Source organism: Piliocolobus tephrosceles, chromosome 5 (assembly GCF_002776525.5).
Source record: "Piliocolobus tephrosceles isolate RC106 chromosome 5, ASM277652v3, whole genome shotgun sequence".
Lineage (NCBI taxonomy): Eukaryota > Metazoa > Chordata > Mammalia > Primates > Cercopithecidae > Piliocolobus > Piliocolobus tephrosceles.
In genome coordinates, this window is record NC_045438.1 from 28,972,962 (window position 1) to 28,991,087 (window position 18,126).

General features: G+C 43.4%; 1 protein-coding gene across 6 annotated transcripts in view; it reads right to left on the bottom strand.

The window, feature by feature from the left end:
- Window positions 1-18,126, bottom strand: part of SAMD3 (sterile alpha motif domain containing 3) — a 67,169-nt gene that overhangs the window by 41,543 nt on the left and 7,500 nt on the right. For all 6 annotated transcript variants that reach the window (XM_023230583.2, XM_023230582.1, XM_023230581.2 and 3 more), the window contains exon 4: window positions 16,716-16,823. In XM_023230583.2, coding sequence (XP_023086351.1) covers window positions 16,716-16,823 — 108 coding nt within the window. The remainder of the gene's footprint in view (window positions 1-16,715; window positions 16,824-18,126) is intronic.

Below are 18,126 nucleotides of genomic sequence, written 5' to 3' on the forward strand. Positions count from 1 at the left end.
AAAATGGGTAGTGATTATTTGTTGTACAAGCATATAAAGCTGCTAAAATTAACTGAGCTATTCACTTTATCTTTTACTGTAATTTTTTTTGAGACAGAGTCTCACTCTGTTGCCAGGCTGGAGTGCTGTGGCACAATCTTAGCTCACTGCAACCTCCGCCTCCCGGGTTCAAGCGATTTCCCTGCCTCAGCCTCCTGAGTAGCTGGGACTACAGGCGTGTGCCACCACACCGGCTAATTTTTTGTATTTTAGTAGAGATGGGGTTTCACCATGTTGGCCAGGATGGTCTCAATCTCCTGACCTGCCCACCTTGGCCTCCCAAAGTGCTGGGATACAGGCGTAAGCCACTGTGTCCAGCCAATTTTTTTTTTTTTTTAGACAGAGTCTTGCTCTGCCATCCAGGCTGGTGTGCAGGGGTGCAATCATAGCTCACTGCAGCCTTGACCTCCTGGTCTCGAGCAATCTTCCCACTTCAGCCTCCCGAATAGCTGGGAGTACAGGCACGTTCCACCATGCCCAGTTAATTTTTTTTAATTTTTGGTGGAGGTGGGGTCTTATTTTGTTGCCCAGTTTCATCTCGAACTCTAAGCTCAACCAATCCTCTTGCTGTAGCTTCCCAAAGTGGCGGGATTACAGGCATGAGCCAACACAGACAGCCTCTTGCTCACTTTAAATGGGTGAACTTTATGCTATGTAAATGAAACATCAATAAGGCTGTTTATAAAATTATCAGACAACATTCAAGCCTTAAAGTTAGTGACTGACCACTGAGTGTGCAAAATGAAGACTCTGTAATATTAATAAAGTGTCCAGCTAACATTGAATCAAAGGCACTACGTAGCTCTTAATCCATTTATAAATAGGATTGATTGTGGTGGAAGTTAAGAAACAGAGGCAAGCCAAGTAGAAGACAACAGGAAGATTTCCTAAGTTGGCCTAAGTAGGTTAATTTTCAGATAACCATGGAACCCAAAATTCAGATGAATTTTGAAAGGCTAGGGTTCTTTTAGCATTTTCCGTCATCCTTTATAAGAATGCACGAGCGGCCGGGCGCGGTGGCTCAAGCCTGTAATCCCAGCACTTTGGGAGGCCGAGACCGGTGGATCACGAGGTCAGGAGATGGAGACCATCCTGGCTAATACGGTGAAACCCCGTCTCTACTAAAAAATACAAAAAAAACTAGCCGGGCGACGAGGCGGGCGCCTGTAGTCCCAGCTACTCGGGAGGCTGAGGCAGGAGAATGGCGTGAACCCGGGAGGCGGAGCTTGCAGTGAGCTGAGATCCGGCCACTGCACTCCAGCCTGGGCGGCAGAGCGAGACTCCGTCTCAAAAAAAAAAAAAAGAATGCACGAGCTATAATGCGATATGGAGAATCAAGCACACAGGAGAAAGCACTCTCACATCCCTTTTTATGATAAGCTCCCTTTCCTTTCTTCCCCCTTTGGCGGTCCCTACTATATCAGTGGTGAAATTATGTCCTGGCTAAGATAAGCACACCAATAACTTAATACTTAACTAAATACCACAACAGGAAATTTCCAGATTTGAGTCTCTGCTGTAGCCCAATCTGTTTTCCAGTATGTTACTCTTTCATTTTGTTCATTCATTCAACCAGCATTTATTGGGGGTCTACTAAACACCAATTACTCTTTCACACTCCTCATTTTCTTCCATATTCTATTACTTTATTTCTTTCTCCCATGGCCAAATTACCCCTCTTGTATTTACTGAGACCAAGGAATATAAAGTAATGGCCAGTTTTGTTGGATGTCTTTTGTGTGTTCCTGGGATTTTTGTGTGTTTTTTTTTTTTTTTTTTTTTTTTTTGAGACTGAGTCTTGCTCTGTCGCCCAGGCTGGAGTGCAGTGGTGCGATCTCAGCTCACTGCAACCTCCGCCTCCCGGGTTCAAGCGATTCTCCTGCCTCAGCCTCCTGAGTAGCTGGGACTACAGACACCCACCACCAAGCCGGGCTAATTTTTTGAAGTTTTTAGTAGAGACGGGGTTTCACCGTGTTGGCCAGGATGGTCTCAGTCTCCTGACCTCGTGATCCGCCCACCTCGGCCTCCCAAAGCGTTGGGATTACAGGTGTGAGCCCCCGTGCCCAGCCCTTCCTAGCATTTTTTAAAAGTGATGTAACTTGGCAGGTGTTAAGCTGGTTTCAGTAATCTTAACATCTATCTCTTTTTTCCCAGTAATTTTCAAGTAGCTAAATTAGCTGCCTGCCAGGTCCAGGTTTTGAAGTTGTTATATTACTTAGTACCACCTCATCAGATAAGTTCAATGTTCCAGTGTTATAAAATAAAGCTCGTTACGCTGTCTTTTTATTCTACAAACTTTCCCCCCTTTTTATTCCAGTATCAGGGCGGAGACTATACTGCATGGTATTATTTTTCTCAAACATCCAGAATGTAGCTAGAAGCATAAAGGATCCAAGAAGACAGATACTCCATCTTGCTCTAAATAGAGTAATGTATTAGGAAAGATCAGAAGCATCAACTTTTCATTTTCTTTACATTAAAACAATGTAAGAAGATATTCTGGAATTGACTAAAAACCAACCCATGCCACCTAATGCCAGTCAAAATGAGTATTACACACGAAAAGTGATTCATCAGAAATTAAAAATACATTCTAATTTGCAAGTAGATAACTGCAGGCAAAATCATTTCTCATCTGTAAAATTATATTTGCACTGGATTAAAAAAAGCTTTACTGTGGGGTTAAGATTATTCATAATATTTTTATTAAGCTAGAGTTGGGCAGAACACCAAAATAAGTCAGCCAAAAGTAAGGGCAGGGAGCAGACAGCAGTTCAACGCAAAGGCCGGTTATATTACTGTTCCCACCTCAGAACCAGGCTTTTTGACAAAATCAGCACCACAAAACAACAGATATCTAGCCCAAGGTATCTCAATCCTGGGTGCACGGTAAAATCAACCAGGAAGCTTTTAAAACATGTTAATGCCTGCAATTGGCCCCTGGCTAACTGATTCAGAGTTCACTGCTTACTAAACTCTCAGCTTATGCGTAGAGCTTATATTTGTAATAAAATAAAACTTACAATAAAGTTAAGACAACACATTTGATAATTGGCCATATCATTATTGTATTCGGTGCTTATTTAAAAAATGATTAGATGGTGTTTTCATGAAAAAGCTAATTGACCCTCCAACATTTTCTAACTTTAGTAAGAGTGAAAAAATATCCAATTCTTACCCTACTTCCAAAGAGCATATGGTATACTCTGATGAGGCTCACACAGGGTAGGAAAGACGGCTCTGTTAAGAATGGGCTCAGGTGAGCACCAGCTCTCTAAAGAAAAATCTGAATGCACAGAACAGCAGTTGGTAGGAAGCAGAAGAAACACAGATGTTACATGAGGGCGGGGACTGTTTGTTTAATCTCCAGTGTATATAACATTGCTTAGCAGAGTTGATAATACAGCGATTTTTTGTTGAAAGAATAAACCAGACATCTGAAAGAAGTAGCTATCTAAGCAGGGCTGAATTTGATTTGGTCTGGGCAAGGATATGGACACTTCACTGGTCTGTGATTGCATTCATTACCCTGTAGATTTGGCTCCCCATTTATGCTCTAGGCATGTCTTTCAAATCACTTTCATTCTGCTTTTCCTTAACCTCTCTTACCTGACTCTCTTCCCAATCACCTCACCTGGACTGCTTCCTCAAAAGTCAATAATGATTTCCTAATTGGCAAATGCAGGGCCTTTTGACCACAGCCTTTTATAAGACTGCATTTAGTGCTACTGACCTAACTGCATTTTTAGTGCTACTGACCACTTCCTCACACCCCTTTTCTTCCTTATCTTCCTTGACACTGTTTCATTTTCCTGCCTTTCTTCCGATCTCTCTGACACCTTGTTTATTTGCTGATTTATACTTCCTTTACTTTCTGTGAGAATTTGCATATGGCTGGGTTCCTGCCCCCTTAATCCTCTGTATTGCTCTCTGCTTTCTTCCTCAGAGAACTCACCCAGCCCCATGACCTCAGCTCTGAGCTCTATGTTGATAAATTATAAATCTATCATCAATAATCTGTTCTCCATGCTCCATTTTCGATCTCCAACAACTTGTACATTGTTTATCTTATACTCAACAAATCCAAAAATAATTAATAATCTTAAAAAAAACCAAACAAACAAAAAACCAAAAACTAGGCTTTCATGTTCTAGGAACTGAACTGTGTTCCTTTCAAATTCTGTATGTTGAAGCCCTAACCTCCAATGTGACTGTACTTGGAGATAGACTTTTATGGAAGTAATTTAGTTAAATGAAATCACAAGGGTGGACCCTGAGATGACAGGATTAGTCTTCTTAAAAGATCTGTATGCCATGTGAGGTCAGAGAGAAAATGTAGCCATCTGCAAGTGAAAAAGAGGGTCCTCAACAGAAACGGAAGAGGTCAGTGCCTTGATCTCAGGCTTACAGCCTCTAGAACCACCAGAAAATAAACGTCTGTGTTTAGGTCACCAAGTCTATGGTATGTATGGACTAACACAGAATTGCAATTTCCTTGTTTATTTTACTGTACCCGTTTCTCTTAGCAACTCAGGTTTAACATCGTGATGTCTCTTTTACCTTCATTTTTCACTCCAAAGTGTCACGAAATTTTCCCTACATTTTATCTCTGTATTTATTTACTTATATCCATGGTTCATGCTACTACACTAATCCAAGTATTCGCCACTCAACTGTGGACTGCTTCGACAGTCTCCCAGCAGAGTTCTGCTGGAATGCCTTAATGAGCTCCCACTGGACCAGCTACCTCACAAACATTAACCATAAACATTAAACACATTTTTAAAAAACTAACTGAAAACACTGAAAGGTGAAAAACAGAATGCAGGTTTTGAAAAGAAGCCTACACTTAGAACAAGAGGAAGACACTGGACCTTTGACCAGGTTCCCTTTTCATGGCTTTTGGCCTGGAGGCAGGCCTCACCCTGTGCTGCCAAAACTCGAATAGAAAACCCTGTAGTATTTCTGGACTCAAAGACTTGGGGGCAGAATTTCAGGCAACTGCATATGTGGAAAAGAAGAGGAAAATCCCAGAAAAGAATGAACTAATGAGGGAAAACTCCACAATCTGTATATAAACTGTTCAAATCTCTGGATGATCCTGAACTACACACATGCATAACTGGACTAAAGATAAAAGAACTCAACAGATTTTAACCAACACCCAGGAGACTGAGTTTTCCACGTGAGTCCAACCAATTTTGAGGTTTTCTAGAACAAAATGTCAACATTGTTTGGGCGAACACAACAGATTCAAGAGACTCCACATTGTAACATTCATATTTAATCCAAAATTATGTAATATACAAAAAAAACCCCAGAAAATGTAATCCATCCTCAAGAGTAAAGACAATCATTAGAATGTGATGCTAAGATGAACCAGATGTTGGCAAGGATTTTAAAGCAGCTATTCTAACAATGTTCAGTGAATTAAAGAAATATATGCCAGAATGACTGAAATGACAGGAAAATTTAGCAGAGAAATAGAAATTGTTTAAAAGAAGCAAATAGAAATTTAGAAGAAAAAAATACAAAATTCGAAATTAAAAACTGTACTAGATAGGAGTAATAGCAATGGAGATCTAGGAGGAAGTACTCATTGAATTTGAAGACAGATCAACAGAAATGATCCAATCTGAAAAACATGGGGAAAAGAGATTAAAAAAATAAGTAGCTCATTTTTTCTAATTTCAGGTCCTCACAATTTATCCCCCTATACAGCCATAAACCCTTCTCCTTTCTGATCCATCATCCAATTTAACATAAACAACGATTTAATCAGTGGAGGGGCCAGGTAGAACTGGCCAATGGCTTCCAGGGCTACTTTTGGAACCAAGACGTGGTCCAAGGTCCAAGCAAAATAAGCCAGTCTTGCTTGACACCATAATCATGTCCAACTTCAAACACTATTCCTGGTACTGAAACATCACTGGGAACCAACGTGGAACTATAACTTCAAATTTATAAGTCCCATAGTTTAAAGATCAAGTATATAGAAGACCTGCAAGTTCACATTCAGCACTTGACTATACTAGATATCTGCCTTCTGCACGATTTCACATTTTCCGGTTGTCATAGGCATGATAATCTTCCTGTTTGCGGACAATGTAACCCATATATGTACTGAGCGACATGGGTGATTCAGGATTCCTCTATCCCCAGCAATTAGACACCATGAGAGTTTACTATGCAGTCAGAGTTTACTATGTTAGTCTCTTTGACCAATAACATCTTCAGTATGTGGTCTCCCTGAAAGGAGAGTTACTGCTTCCTATTTCTGAGGGTAACCTGAGCCAGGCTCATTCCTTAATTATCATCTCTTTGGGTTCCTGGGGCTCCCCAGGAAGAGGAAAATAACTATGATTTGTTGACATATTTGGATGTAAATATTCACATTTGGAAAGAAAACTCTGAGTCCATTCTCTGTATTTAAATCCCTTTTGGAGCTACTCAGTATTTGGCAGTTATTTTATCCCCATGAAAGTGGATAATATTGCCTTAGGGAAAAAGTAAGCTCTTGAATTTTCAAAGCAGAAAGCTTCAGCATTTCTTTTTGAATTGGAGGAAGCTTAAGAGTTTAAAACTGTTGCTTCCTTCCTTTTTTTTTTTTTTTTTTTTAATAGAGCCACAGTTTCTTGCTTTGTTGAAATTGGTGCTTCCAATTTCATTGTCTTACATTTAAAGGAATTTTTCTTTCTCTTTTTACTTCTACAAATAAAACAGGTGATAGGATTTTAAAATTCTATGAGAAAAATAAAATTCAATGGTCTGTAATTTCTTAAAATCCCAAATTTGAATTCTTCATATTTATTAATTAGGAGTTTTTGTACTCTTATTATCATCTACTATACACTGTGTCAGCTCCAGTCCAGACACAAGCCTTACTAAATCTCCAGAATGCACTATGCATGTGTTCGCAGTTGCTTCACTTACCTAGAATGCCCTCAGTTGCCCTCACTAGGTTTATCTCAAGCCTTCTTCTCCATTGGGTTTTACTCACTGCCACACTCCTGCCACGCATGTGGTTCTCCTCATCTGAATCCCCAACCTGGCCTGGTCCAACGCTGGCCCCATGAGCACTCAACTACATCTAGTCTCCTTATCTGTCTTGATTTTCCTATGTCCTTGTTGAATGAAATAGTTTGTGACAAAAATATTGGAAAGGTTTAGCAATGTTTGAAAAAGATAAAAAATATCAAAGATAACATTCTATGACTGATAAAGACAGTCTGTAGTTCTATAAACTTGTGTTTTCTTTTCTTTTTTAAGAGACAGAGTCTCTCTCTGTTATCCAGGCAGGAGTGCCGTGGCACAATCATGACTCACTGTAGCCTCAAAGTCCTGGGCTCAGCGGGAGCCTCCCACCTTAGCCTCCTGAGTAGCTAGGACTACAAGCAAGCACCACCACACCCAGATAATTTTTAAAATTTGTTTTTGTAGAGATGAGGTCTTGCTGTGTTGCCCACGCTAGTCTCAAACTCCTGGCCTCAAGTGATTCTCCTGCCCTGGCTTCCCAAAGTGTTGGAATTAGAAATGTGAACCACCACATCTAGCCTAAATTTGTGTTTTCAGACGTAAAACTGTCCCCTTTCAAAAAGGAGCTCTCTGTTATGCTAAAACAGCCCATCATGACAAAGAAACCACTCACTAGCAAAGCACCAAGAGTCAAGTGGTGAGTGAAGAGAAGTACCAGGTCACTAAGCCCATAAATTTGAGATACGAAAACCAGTGAGGCAGGCTAGAGAGGCAGATCTGGGGATTGAGGTGGAATCCTCTGGAAACACAAAAGGTATCTAAGAACTAGGCTGTGATTGTGGAGAATTACAAAAAGGTCAAACACACCAAAAATAAACCCTCCAAAAGCTGTTTTCTTAGCATCTCACCAGGCTTCAGTTGCACCCCATGTGGCTTTATGGGACCCAGGATAGAGTTCATATCACACTCAGCTGAACCCTGGTTGACCTTTAGAGTCATAGCTCATAAATCATCCCTAATCTAATGTGCAAAGTTAAGAGATGCTTAGCATGGCATAGAACTCCCCTCCTTACCTCTCTATGAGAATGTCACCATTTACAGCAACTCCATTTTCTCTGTCTCTGTCACATTCCGAAAAGAATCCAAACAGAATCCTCCATGCTATTTCAGGTGTTTGTAACCTTGCACATACTGTAAATGTCCTTTTCTTCTCCCGCTTCATTTTCTTTAAGATAAGTTTCTAATCATCTTTCAAAATCCTCCTTCAGTATTTGTGAAGCCTTTCCCCAGGGGTCTTCGCCACGCTTACTTCCCGGGAAGTCTTACTTCTCCCTCTCTGTGTTACGTCTGCATTTCTCTTTTGGCATATTTTTCTGTGTTGCAGGTACTCGCTTACGTATCTGTCTTGCCTACCAGACTCTAAATTCCCCAAGGAAAGGAATAAAGTGTCCACCCCCAACTCCATGTCTACATAGTACCTAGCGCATGGGGTATAGTCAGTAATTTGGACTGAACAAAAGAAAAACAAGATTAGAAATCAAGATTATTTTGGACCTCTACAAAGACTTAATAATACATTTAACAGAAATGACCAGGAGTCGGGGTTCTTTATCAATCATGTCAGCCCAATTTCCCCTGATTCTGTAATTCCTGTTTGGCTGGGTCCGCAGATATCCTCCCCTGAGAGAAAGTTTGGTTCTAGCTCAAAGCCAATATTCCTCACATCATTAGGGTCCCTGCTCAAATATCATCTAGTCAAAGCTGAAAGGACTTCCCTGAGAACCCATCTGAAACAGAGCCCTCCTGTACACTGACACATACACGTACACACACACTGCTCACCCTCTGTCCCCACTCCTGCTTTTCTGCATCACTGGTCTTCATAGCATTTAAGCACATTTATCATCTAATGTTATATTTATTTATTTTTCTCCCCACATTAGAAGGTGAGCTCTGCAAAGTGGGAGGCTTGATCAGTTTTTTTCCCTACTGTATCCCCAGTACCTACAACATAGTAAGCACTCAGTAAGTATTTACATATTGAATGAATGAATGAATCCTGATTTAGGTAAGGAATCTTTAAATAAGTATTTCCTAAGGTGTTTTGTTGTAATGTTAATAGATGTTACACAAAGAGAATCCCGGGTTAAACAAAGTTAAGTTGGTTTTTTTATTTGTTTGTTTCACTATAGGACTTCTCAAAGCCTACATTACTACATTACTGTATGCTGGGAATCTCTAATCAAGGAACAGGGTTAGCATGTAATATTTCCACAACACAGAACCTTTAGGCATGAGGTTCTACACATGCAAGTGGTCCAAAATGATGGGATCTTGCATTTCACTCTCAGATCCTTGCTCCACTGCCCTGGGACTCAGATCTAAACATGTCGATTCAACACCTGTGTGGTCTTTGATCCCCCCCCCCCCCCCCCCCCCCCCCCCAGCGCCCCCACCCACCCTCCCCGCTTCCCCCCCCTGGGGTGTTTTCCCCCCCCCCCCCCCCCCACCCAGTGGTAACTGGCCTTCGCTAATCAGATTCTTGAAACTTCCCTCTTCACCTCATGGTACATATTGGTTCATAGACCTTGTTTCTGTTTTGTTTTCTACAGCAACAACCAACAGGTGTCCCAGGCCTTCTGGGAGGCCTGAAGCATACCCTCCTCTTGCCTGGAGCCCTGAGTCCTGGGAAGGCTTCCAGACACTGCTGGCCTACCTGCCGTTCCTAGAGCTGCTTCTGCTTTGGGATCACTTACTAGAATTGAGAGCAGAATCTTTTTTTTAAATCCCTTTGGACCCTGTGTCTTAGTGACTGCCCAGACAAGAACAACAATAGGTAAAACTAATGAGCTCCTAAGCTTTTTTCATAAATTAATTCATTCTTCTATTTATCTTACAGATAAGAAAAGTAAGACCTAGTAAGGTTATATAACTTGTCCAAGGTTACTCAGCTGGTAAATGACAGAGCTAGGGTTTAAAACTAAACTCAAATACTTGCCTATCTTCATCTCCAGACTTACCAACCCTGGCTATTAGCAGGATTGACATCCTGGTCTAATATCTATGCTTACTGCTCTCCCAGACCATCTTCCCTTTAGCTCTATAATTGAATCACCATGGGTGACAATGGATCTCAAGATATTGCATCTCACCCTCGTGTCTTTCTACAAGGCTCTTGCATTATCTATTGTGGTCACATATTATTTCAATTAACAAGAGCCCACAGAAAATGCTTAATACATCTGTACCTTCATGCAATGAACATTTGTTGATCACCTGTGTCAGGGACTGGATAGATGAATAAGACTGGTTCCTCTCATCATTCCCTCACCCAGAGCTCTTGGCCTATAGAGGACCAAGGAATTGAGGAGTAGGAATTGAGTAGACAAATCACACATCTAATTGGAACCTGCATTAATGAACCCACAACTAGGCTGGCACACTTCATTGCAGCTTCCCTTTATTGCACACTGGTATTGGATGCACACACAACTGTGTGGCCTCTTGCCTGAACTACCCGTGTGGAAGAGCCTGCAAACAATACATCAGATGTGTTGAAATCCATTGATATTTGCCTTAATCACTGAGCAAAGGCAGGAAGGATTAGCTTATTCTACACCATTTCATTGCAGTGGCCAGATCGAGAACAAAAAGAAAGTTTGTCATTAAAATAATTTTTAAATATGCACGAAACCATGACTAATTTATAATTATACCCAAAAACAGAAGCAAAACATCTGGACATATATATTTAAAATTCAAGTGAGCAGTCTTGAAAGTAACATTTAGGAAGCCTCTACCTGTTTATCTGATTTCATGCCTTATTAGTTATAAAAGAGAGGTGAACAGTTTCAAATAGGATAGACAAAAAAAAAAAAAAAACAAAGAATAACATTGTAAAAAAAAGCTCTTCCCCAAAAATCACCAGCACATGATGAATATGGGACCTATCAATCTCTTCTCCCAGAAAGGGCATTTATGCAATTCAGTAAAGGGCACAGTATCTTCAGGACTAGCCTGGGCTACATGTTGAAACCCTCTCTCTACAAAAAATACAAAAATTAGCTGGGTGTGGCAGTGCACGCTTGCAGTGAGGAGACTGAGGTGGGAGAATTGTTTGAGCCTGGGAAGTGGAGGTTGCAATGAGCTGAGATAGCGCCACTGCACCCCAGCCTGGGTGACAGAGTGAGACTCTGTATCAAAAAAATTTTTACAAAGAGCACAGTATCTGCTGTCACTGGAGAAAACTGCAATGTGCCACAGCACTCTAGCGTTTCCTTGGACACCCAATTCACCCACTGGAACACACACCTCATTTTCACTACTGTTAGAGCCATTCCAAGAGCTAGAGTCAGGTGAATTTCCAGGCTTTTTTCTTTTTGGTCAGCAAACAATCTGGATGGAATGGATATGTTCACTTCAGGGAAAACAGGAAAAAAAAACCCCACAAGAATGGTAACTGCCAGCTTGTGAGGTGTGGTAACAGCTGCCAGGTGCTTTGATACGTTCTATCACTGGGACCTCATAGGACTACATATTGAGGTTCAGGAGACATGGTTCAGAAACCATTTGGTGAGCAAATGGAGGAGTCAAGATTTGAACCCAATATGTGAGACTCCAAAAGCTGGCACTTATTCCCCATCCCTCTCTACCTCTTGAAAAAGGCTGGCTTCAAGAAAGCCCTGTGGCCAAACACCTTCAGATTTCTAGCCTGTTATGGATGAATGGCTTATAGACTCCTAGAGTCTGGCTCTGTAGGAAAAAAAAAAAAAAAAAATTAACATACGGATTGTATTAAAATATCTAAAAAAATTGATGTTTATTCAAATATTTATCCCTTCCTATGAAAGTGTATTCAGTCTTTCATTGGCTCACACATCCCAAGATTTGAATTTTATTTTATTTTATTTTATTATTTTATTTTATTTGGACAGAGTCTCACTATGTCACCTAGGCTGGAGTGCAATGGCGTGATCTCAGCTCACTGTAACCTCTGCCTCATGGATTCAAGTGATTCTATTGCCTCGGCCTCTTGAGTAGCTGGGATTACAGGTGCACGATACCATGCCAGGCTAATTTTTGTATTTTTAGTAGAGACGGGGTTTTACCATGTTGGCCAGACTGCTCTCAAACTCCTGACCTCAGGTGATCCACCCGCCTCAGCCTCCCAAAGTGCTGGGATTATAGGCATGAGCCACCATGCCCAGCCCTAAGTTCCATTTTAAAGCTCCTATTGAGCCTCTATGTGCAAGCAGTCAAGCTAAATGCTGGGTTTACAATAGCCAAGAAATGGTCATTGTCCTTGAGGCATTCATAGTCTAATGAGAGAATACAAACTTTAAAGTGATCAATTTCATTAGCTAGTTTACAAGTCAAGCACGAGATAAGTAGATGGTACTGTACACAGAGGAAGGGCTCTGTGCCTGGCCTGGAATGTCACCACAGGCTTTCTGTAGAAGGATGTTGAGCAGAGGCAGGGAACTACACACCATGACACAAAAATCATACAGTAGGCCCTTAATCAACAACTGTCGACTGAATAGTGCCCTAGGCAGAGGGGCAGGAGAAAGGGACCAAGAGTGGCTCCAACCATCTGGCTCACAGGGTTGGATGGTGGAGCCACCATCTGAGATAGGACATTGGAGGGGAGAGAATCTTCTGCCCCCTCTCAATCCACAGCCCTGGATAAACGGCAGGGCCATAGGGGAAATATTTAAAATAGGTACTTCACCCTGCCTTTATGGGCCACTCCTCCCACACAGCTGATTGCCCAGGAGGAGACACCTGATTCAAGCCGGGCCCATGAACAAAGCAACACTGAAAGACAGAGTCATTAAAGACAGAGTCATTTGGCTGGGAGGACCTGAGCTGTTTATAGGGAGAATTTCCTTTGGAGTTGGTACTAGGGCAAGGCAGTCGTATGCCAGGCAGTTTGAGGGAAGCAGAACAGCCAGAAGTAGTATGATAAATCTGTCCTAGTAAGGAGAAGCAAGGAAATGAGGCTGACTAGACAGGGAAGCAGAATGGAGACAGAGATGACCCGCGAGAAAGGAAGGGACCACTTCTCCGCCTGGCTTTCCAGCACCTGTTTCTTCATGCTCGGGAACTTACTTGTTCTGCCCTTGGATGCTGGGAAATGCTTTGCTTACAAGAAACTCCCGTTGTCTTTACTGTGAGAGGATTTTTGTTTCTTACTGCCAAATACATACAAAGGCAGGAAAGATAAGTTTAGTTTTTGAAACATTAACCCCAAGGTACAGTATGCAGAGAAGGGCAGCTGGTGGTAAACAGATAAGTAAAGGGCTTAGGAGAGACTTTATGACCAGAGATAAAGATAGGGGCGTGTCACTTCTAGTTTCCAAACCCTTCTATTTCTCTCAATTTCTTAGCCAGTCCTATTTTTCTCCTCCCCCTTGCCAGGTGTTATGAAGAATGTGAAATGCCATTAAGGGAGCCATGTGAAAACAATTGGAATAACCCTGCCCAGCCAGTATCACAGGAGCATGATGAGGACCAAATGTCAGAGGGCTTAGAAAGGAGGAAAGATAGCCTGGGCAACACGCTGAGATCTCATCTCTACACATCGTTAAAAAAAGTAGCTGGGCCTGGTAGTGCATACCTGTGGTCCCAGCTACTCCGAAGGTTAAGGCGGGAGGACTACGGGAGCCTGGAAGGTCAAGGCTGCAGTGAGCCCTGATTGCATCACTGCACTCCAGCCTGGGTGATAGAGTGAGACCCCATGTCATCAAAAAAAAAAAAAAAAACGAAAGAAAAGAGAAGACCTACAGGTATAGAAGGTTGCATCCTTATCTGCTGTGTTAAGTAGGCAGAGAAAAGACACCCTAAGGAAAGTAGGAACACCTCCAGGAGCAGGGCTGGAGAAATGGTTGTACACCGAGTGTCCTCTGTGTGCTTCCACTCTGCTTGGAACTTGGCAGGCATTATCTATTCTTTTCTCTTTTTTTTGAGACGGAGTCTCACTCTGTTGCCCAGGCTGGAGTGCAGTGGATCTCAGCTCACTGCAAGCTCCGCCTCCCGGGTTCACGCCATTCTCCTGCCTCAGCCTCCCGAGTAGCTGGGACTACAGGCGCTGGCCACCTCGCCGGGCTAGTTTTTTTTTTTTTTTTTTTTTTTTTTGTATTTTTTAGTAGAGACGAGGTTTCACAGTGTTAGCCCGGATGGTCTCGATCTCCTGACCTCGTGATCCGCCCGTCTCGGCCTCCCAAAGTGCTGGGATTACAGGCTTGAGCCACCGCGCCCGGCCGCATTATCTATTCTTAATGCTCAAAACAGCACCATGAGAAAGTATCATTATTATTTCCATTTTGCAGATGAGGATACAGAGATAGTGCTACTAGGGTAGGTAGCACTGGGACTAATCACGGTTCTCCCCAACTCTACTCACACTTCCACAGTTACAGACATGTGGACTGGCTACAATTAGCAGCTTCCTGTTGGAAGGGGTAGTTGAGAGCTCATGGCTTACCCCGTGCACCTGGAGCCAATCACGGGAAAGCTCTAGGAATCAGCAAGCACCCATGAGTGGGAAGGACGGCAATGAAGCCACTTTACAAATGAATTTCCACTTTCTGAATCGTAGTTCAATCCAGGAAGACCAAGGCAATGAATTTCACATGTAGGACATGCCCTTCCACCTTCTTCGTCACCACCCCAAACAAGAGTCAGTGGGCCCTAACACTGGGAGATCTTGAGGCACCGAGGCTGTGGGGCTGGAGGTAGGGTCCAAGGTTGAAGAGAGGGAAAGAGCAGAAAGGACAGCCCAGAGCCAAAGCCCATTTGCAGGAGCTCCTCATAAAAGGTGCTGCCCTTCTCTGTGCTCATAGGGCTGCTGGGACCTTGCAGGCCTGAGTCAGAGGCTGTTGCCCAGTCCCCTGAACTCTCATGCTGAGGGTGGCTAGGTCCTGTGCTGAGGCAGTAACAGCCTACTTGGAAAAAATAGCTAGAAATCCTTTGACTGCTCTAAATCTCGGTTGTACTCATTTACAAAAACCAGAGAATAACGCCCACCTTTCTGAACTGTTGCGCGGGCAAAATAGGCTGATAGTGTAAATGGGTTGTGACAACTGAAGGACTACATCCTTTCTTGTCTATTGCCCGATTATTCTTTCTGTGCAAGCTGACAGTCTCTCTTTTCAATGAACTACGTTTAAGGCCTTGCATTTGCTTGTTAGTGGCTGGAGACAATAGGTAATATGAGTTATAGATGCACGGATTGCCTGGGTGGGATGGCTGTGAAATGCTCCAGGACAGGGGTTCTTAACCCCCAGGCCACATACCGGTACTGGTTCATGGCCTGTTAGGAACCAAGCCACACAGCAGGAGGTGAGCAGCGGGTAAGCGAGCAAAGCTTCATCTATATTTATAGCCACTTCCCATCACTGGCATTACCACCTGAGCTCCGCCTCCTGTCAGATCAGTGGCAGCATTAGATGCTCATAGGAGCGCAAACCTTATTGTGAACTGTGCATGTGAAGGATCTAGGTTGCGCACTCCTTATGAGAATCTGATGCCTGATGATCTGTCACTGTCTGCCATCACCCCAAGATGGGACTGTCTAGTTGCAGAAAAATAAGCTCAGGGCCCTCACTGATTCTACATTATGGTGAGTTGTATGATTATTTCATTATATATTAGAATATAATAATAGAAATAAAGTGCGCAGGCCGGGCGCGGTGGCTGAAGTCTGTAATCCCAGCACTTTGGGAGGCTGAGACGGGTGGATCACGAGGTCAGGAGATCGAGACCATCCTGGCTAACACGGTAAAACCCCGTCTCTACTAAAAAATACAAAAAACTAGCCGGGCGAGGTGGCAGGCGCCTGTAGTCCCAGCTACTCGGGGAAGCTGAGGCAGGAGAATGGTGTAAACCCGGAAGGCGGAGCTTGCAGTGAGCTGAGATCCAGCCACTGTAAGACAGAGCCAGACTCCATCTCAAAAAAAAAAAAGAAATAAAGTGTGCAATAAATGGGATGTGCTTGACTCATCCCCAAACCATCCCCCGACCCCAGTCCTTGGAAAAACTGTTTTCCATGAAATCAGTCTCTGGTGTCGAAAAGGTTGGGAACCGCTATTCTAGGAGATGCCATGACCTCCGTATCACATCTTACCTATGACCATCTCAGCACCAAGTCCTACATGTGGTTCTCTAAGTCTACAGTTTTCCTTTGTTCTGTTGTAATCCATATATTGAAATATTACACTATGTAAAACCCAGTGTAGGAACATGAAGGAGATGTTTACCAAAACAACTGGAATATAAAGCAAGTGCTTACCTCCCTCAATCGGGAGAGTCAAGTTAAAGCAACAACTACAAAATTCAAAACTCAAACTCCACCAAGGGATACTCTATAGAACATTATTCACTGAATAAATTTCATCTTTGTGACTACTGCCAATCACCTTGAAGAGTTTATCACAGAGAAATCCTCTTTTTCCTTAAAAATGTACACTTGAAACATGTACACTACAAATCATTCTAAAACTTCACTTTTCCAGTACAAAGACCAGAAAATTTAATCTTCATCTTTTACCAAATATCTTTATCACTGTATAAAAATATTTCCTTCTAGGAAAACAAAAAGTTTCAAATTAGAAATATAGCTAAACATATGAAACTTTATCAAGAAGAAATAGAGAAGAATGTTATTTGGCTTTAAATTGTCTTAAAGTTGGTATCCCCACCTCTGTTTCAATACTCTTTGGTCAATTAGTCCATTATCAAGGTTTTCAGCTGGATAGAAAGATGGCATTCGCTCCCCATGGCTGGCTGGACTAGAGGACTCTTCATCCCTGTAACGAAGGAAGAAGAGGTGGGTCAGGCACTATTCAACAGGTGACATGACCATTGATCTCACAGCAGCTCAGAGGGTAGCACCAGCCCAGAGTAAACATCATGGTCTGTGTCCACTTCCAAGTTCCACATTAGACTCATGAGTAAGAGAACGGAAAGAAGGCCCCCCTGGTGTCATTTAATTAATTGGTTCCTGTTTGGACGAACCGAGGCAAGATGGTGCACTTTCGGGTTCTTCATCCCCACCCCCAACTCTTCCCGCGTGCGCGAAAATGCAGCCGGCGCCCAGGGAGGGTGCAGACCAACTGGGCATGCGCCAGGTGACGTCAATCTGAAGAGACCAAGATTTACCTGGTCGCACCTGCGGAACGCCCCTGACACGCCCATGCCCCACCTATTGCCCTCCCACTCCTAGAAAAGCCGCTCTCCGCCATTGAGCCACGCGGCCTTCTTGCAGCCCCACTCCTGTCGGGATGTCGGGACTGTGGGAAGTCCCTCCGAGAGCCCCATGGGGGGACTCTGCCGGCCTCCTTCCCCGGAGGCCGACAGACTTCTCCCGCACACCTTAGGTTACTAAAATAAACCAGCAGTTTTGCTGTTACACTTGCCTACCCGCTGGTTCTTTTGCGCCCGCTCGGCTGGTCTTAGAAAAACAAGACAGATGGTGCCGAAACTCGGGAGGAGACCCCTCCTCAGGGCCCCCAGGGTCCGGGGAGCCTCCTCCTCCTCGTTCCACGCCACGGACGGACCAGGACCTGAGACCCACTTCGCTCACTCTCACGGCCTCTCTGGGGTAAGTGCCCTTGTCTCCTCTTTACCACCCTCGGCCAAAATCCTGCGCAGGTCCGAGGTCCATTTTGAGCCACCAAGTGGCTTGGAAGCCACCACGTGGCTTCGGAGACCCTTGCAGGACGGAGACGTCTGCCTGAAGGTACTCTCCACCTTGGCTTCAAGAGCCTCCAGTCTGTCTCTGCTGGTTCCAAAGGACGCTTTGAAGCCAGGCAGAGATCCACTTCCATTTCCATTGTGTCCATTGTGTGTCGGTAAAGAGGAAACAAATGGGAAACCCCCAGTCCAAATTTCCAAAGAGCACCCCCTTAGGGTGCCTCCTAGCCAATTTAAAAACCTTACAGCTCGAGCAAGACCTTAGGAGGAAGCGGTTAATTTTCCTTTCCACTGTGGCGTGATCGACCTCAGCAATTTCTGCCAGCAGCTAGGCAAGTGGTCCGAAATTTACATACAAGGCTTTTAGGCCTTAGGCTCTCATCCCTATACTCCTTCTCTCCCCGCTCTCCCCACCCC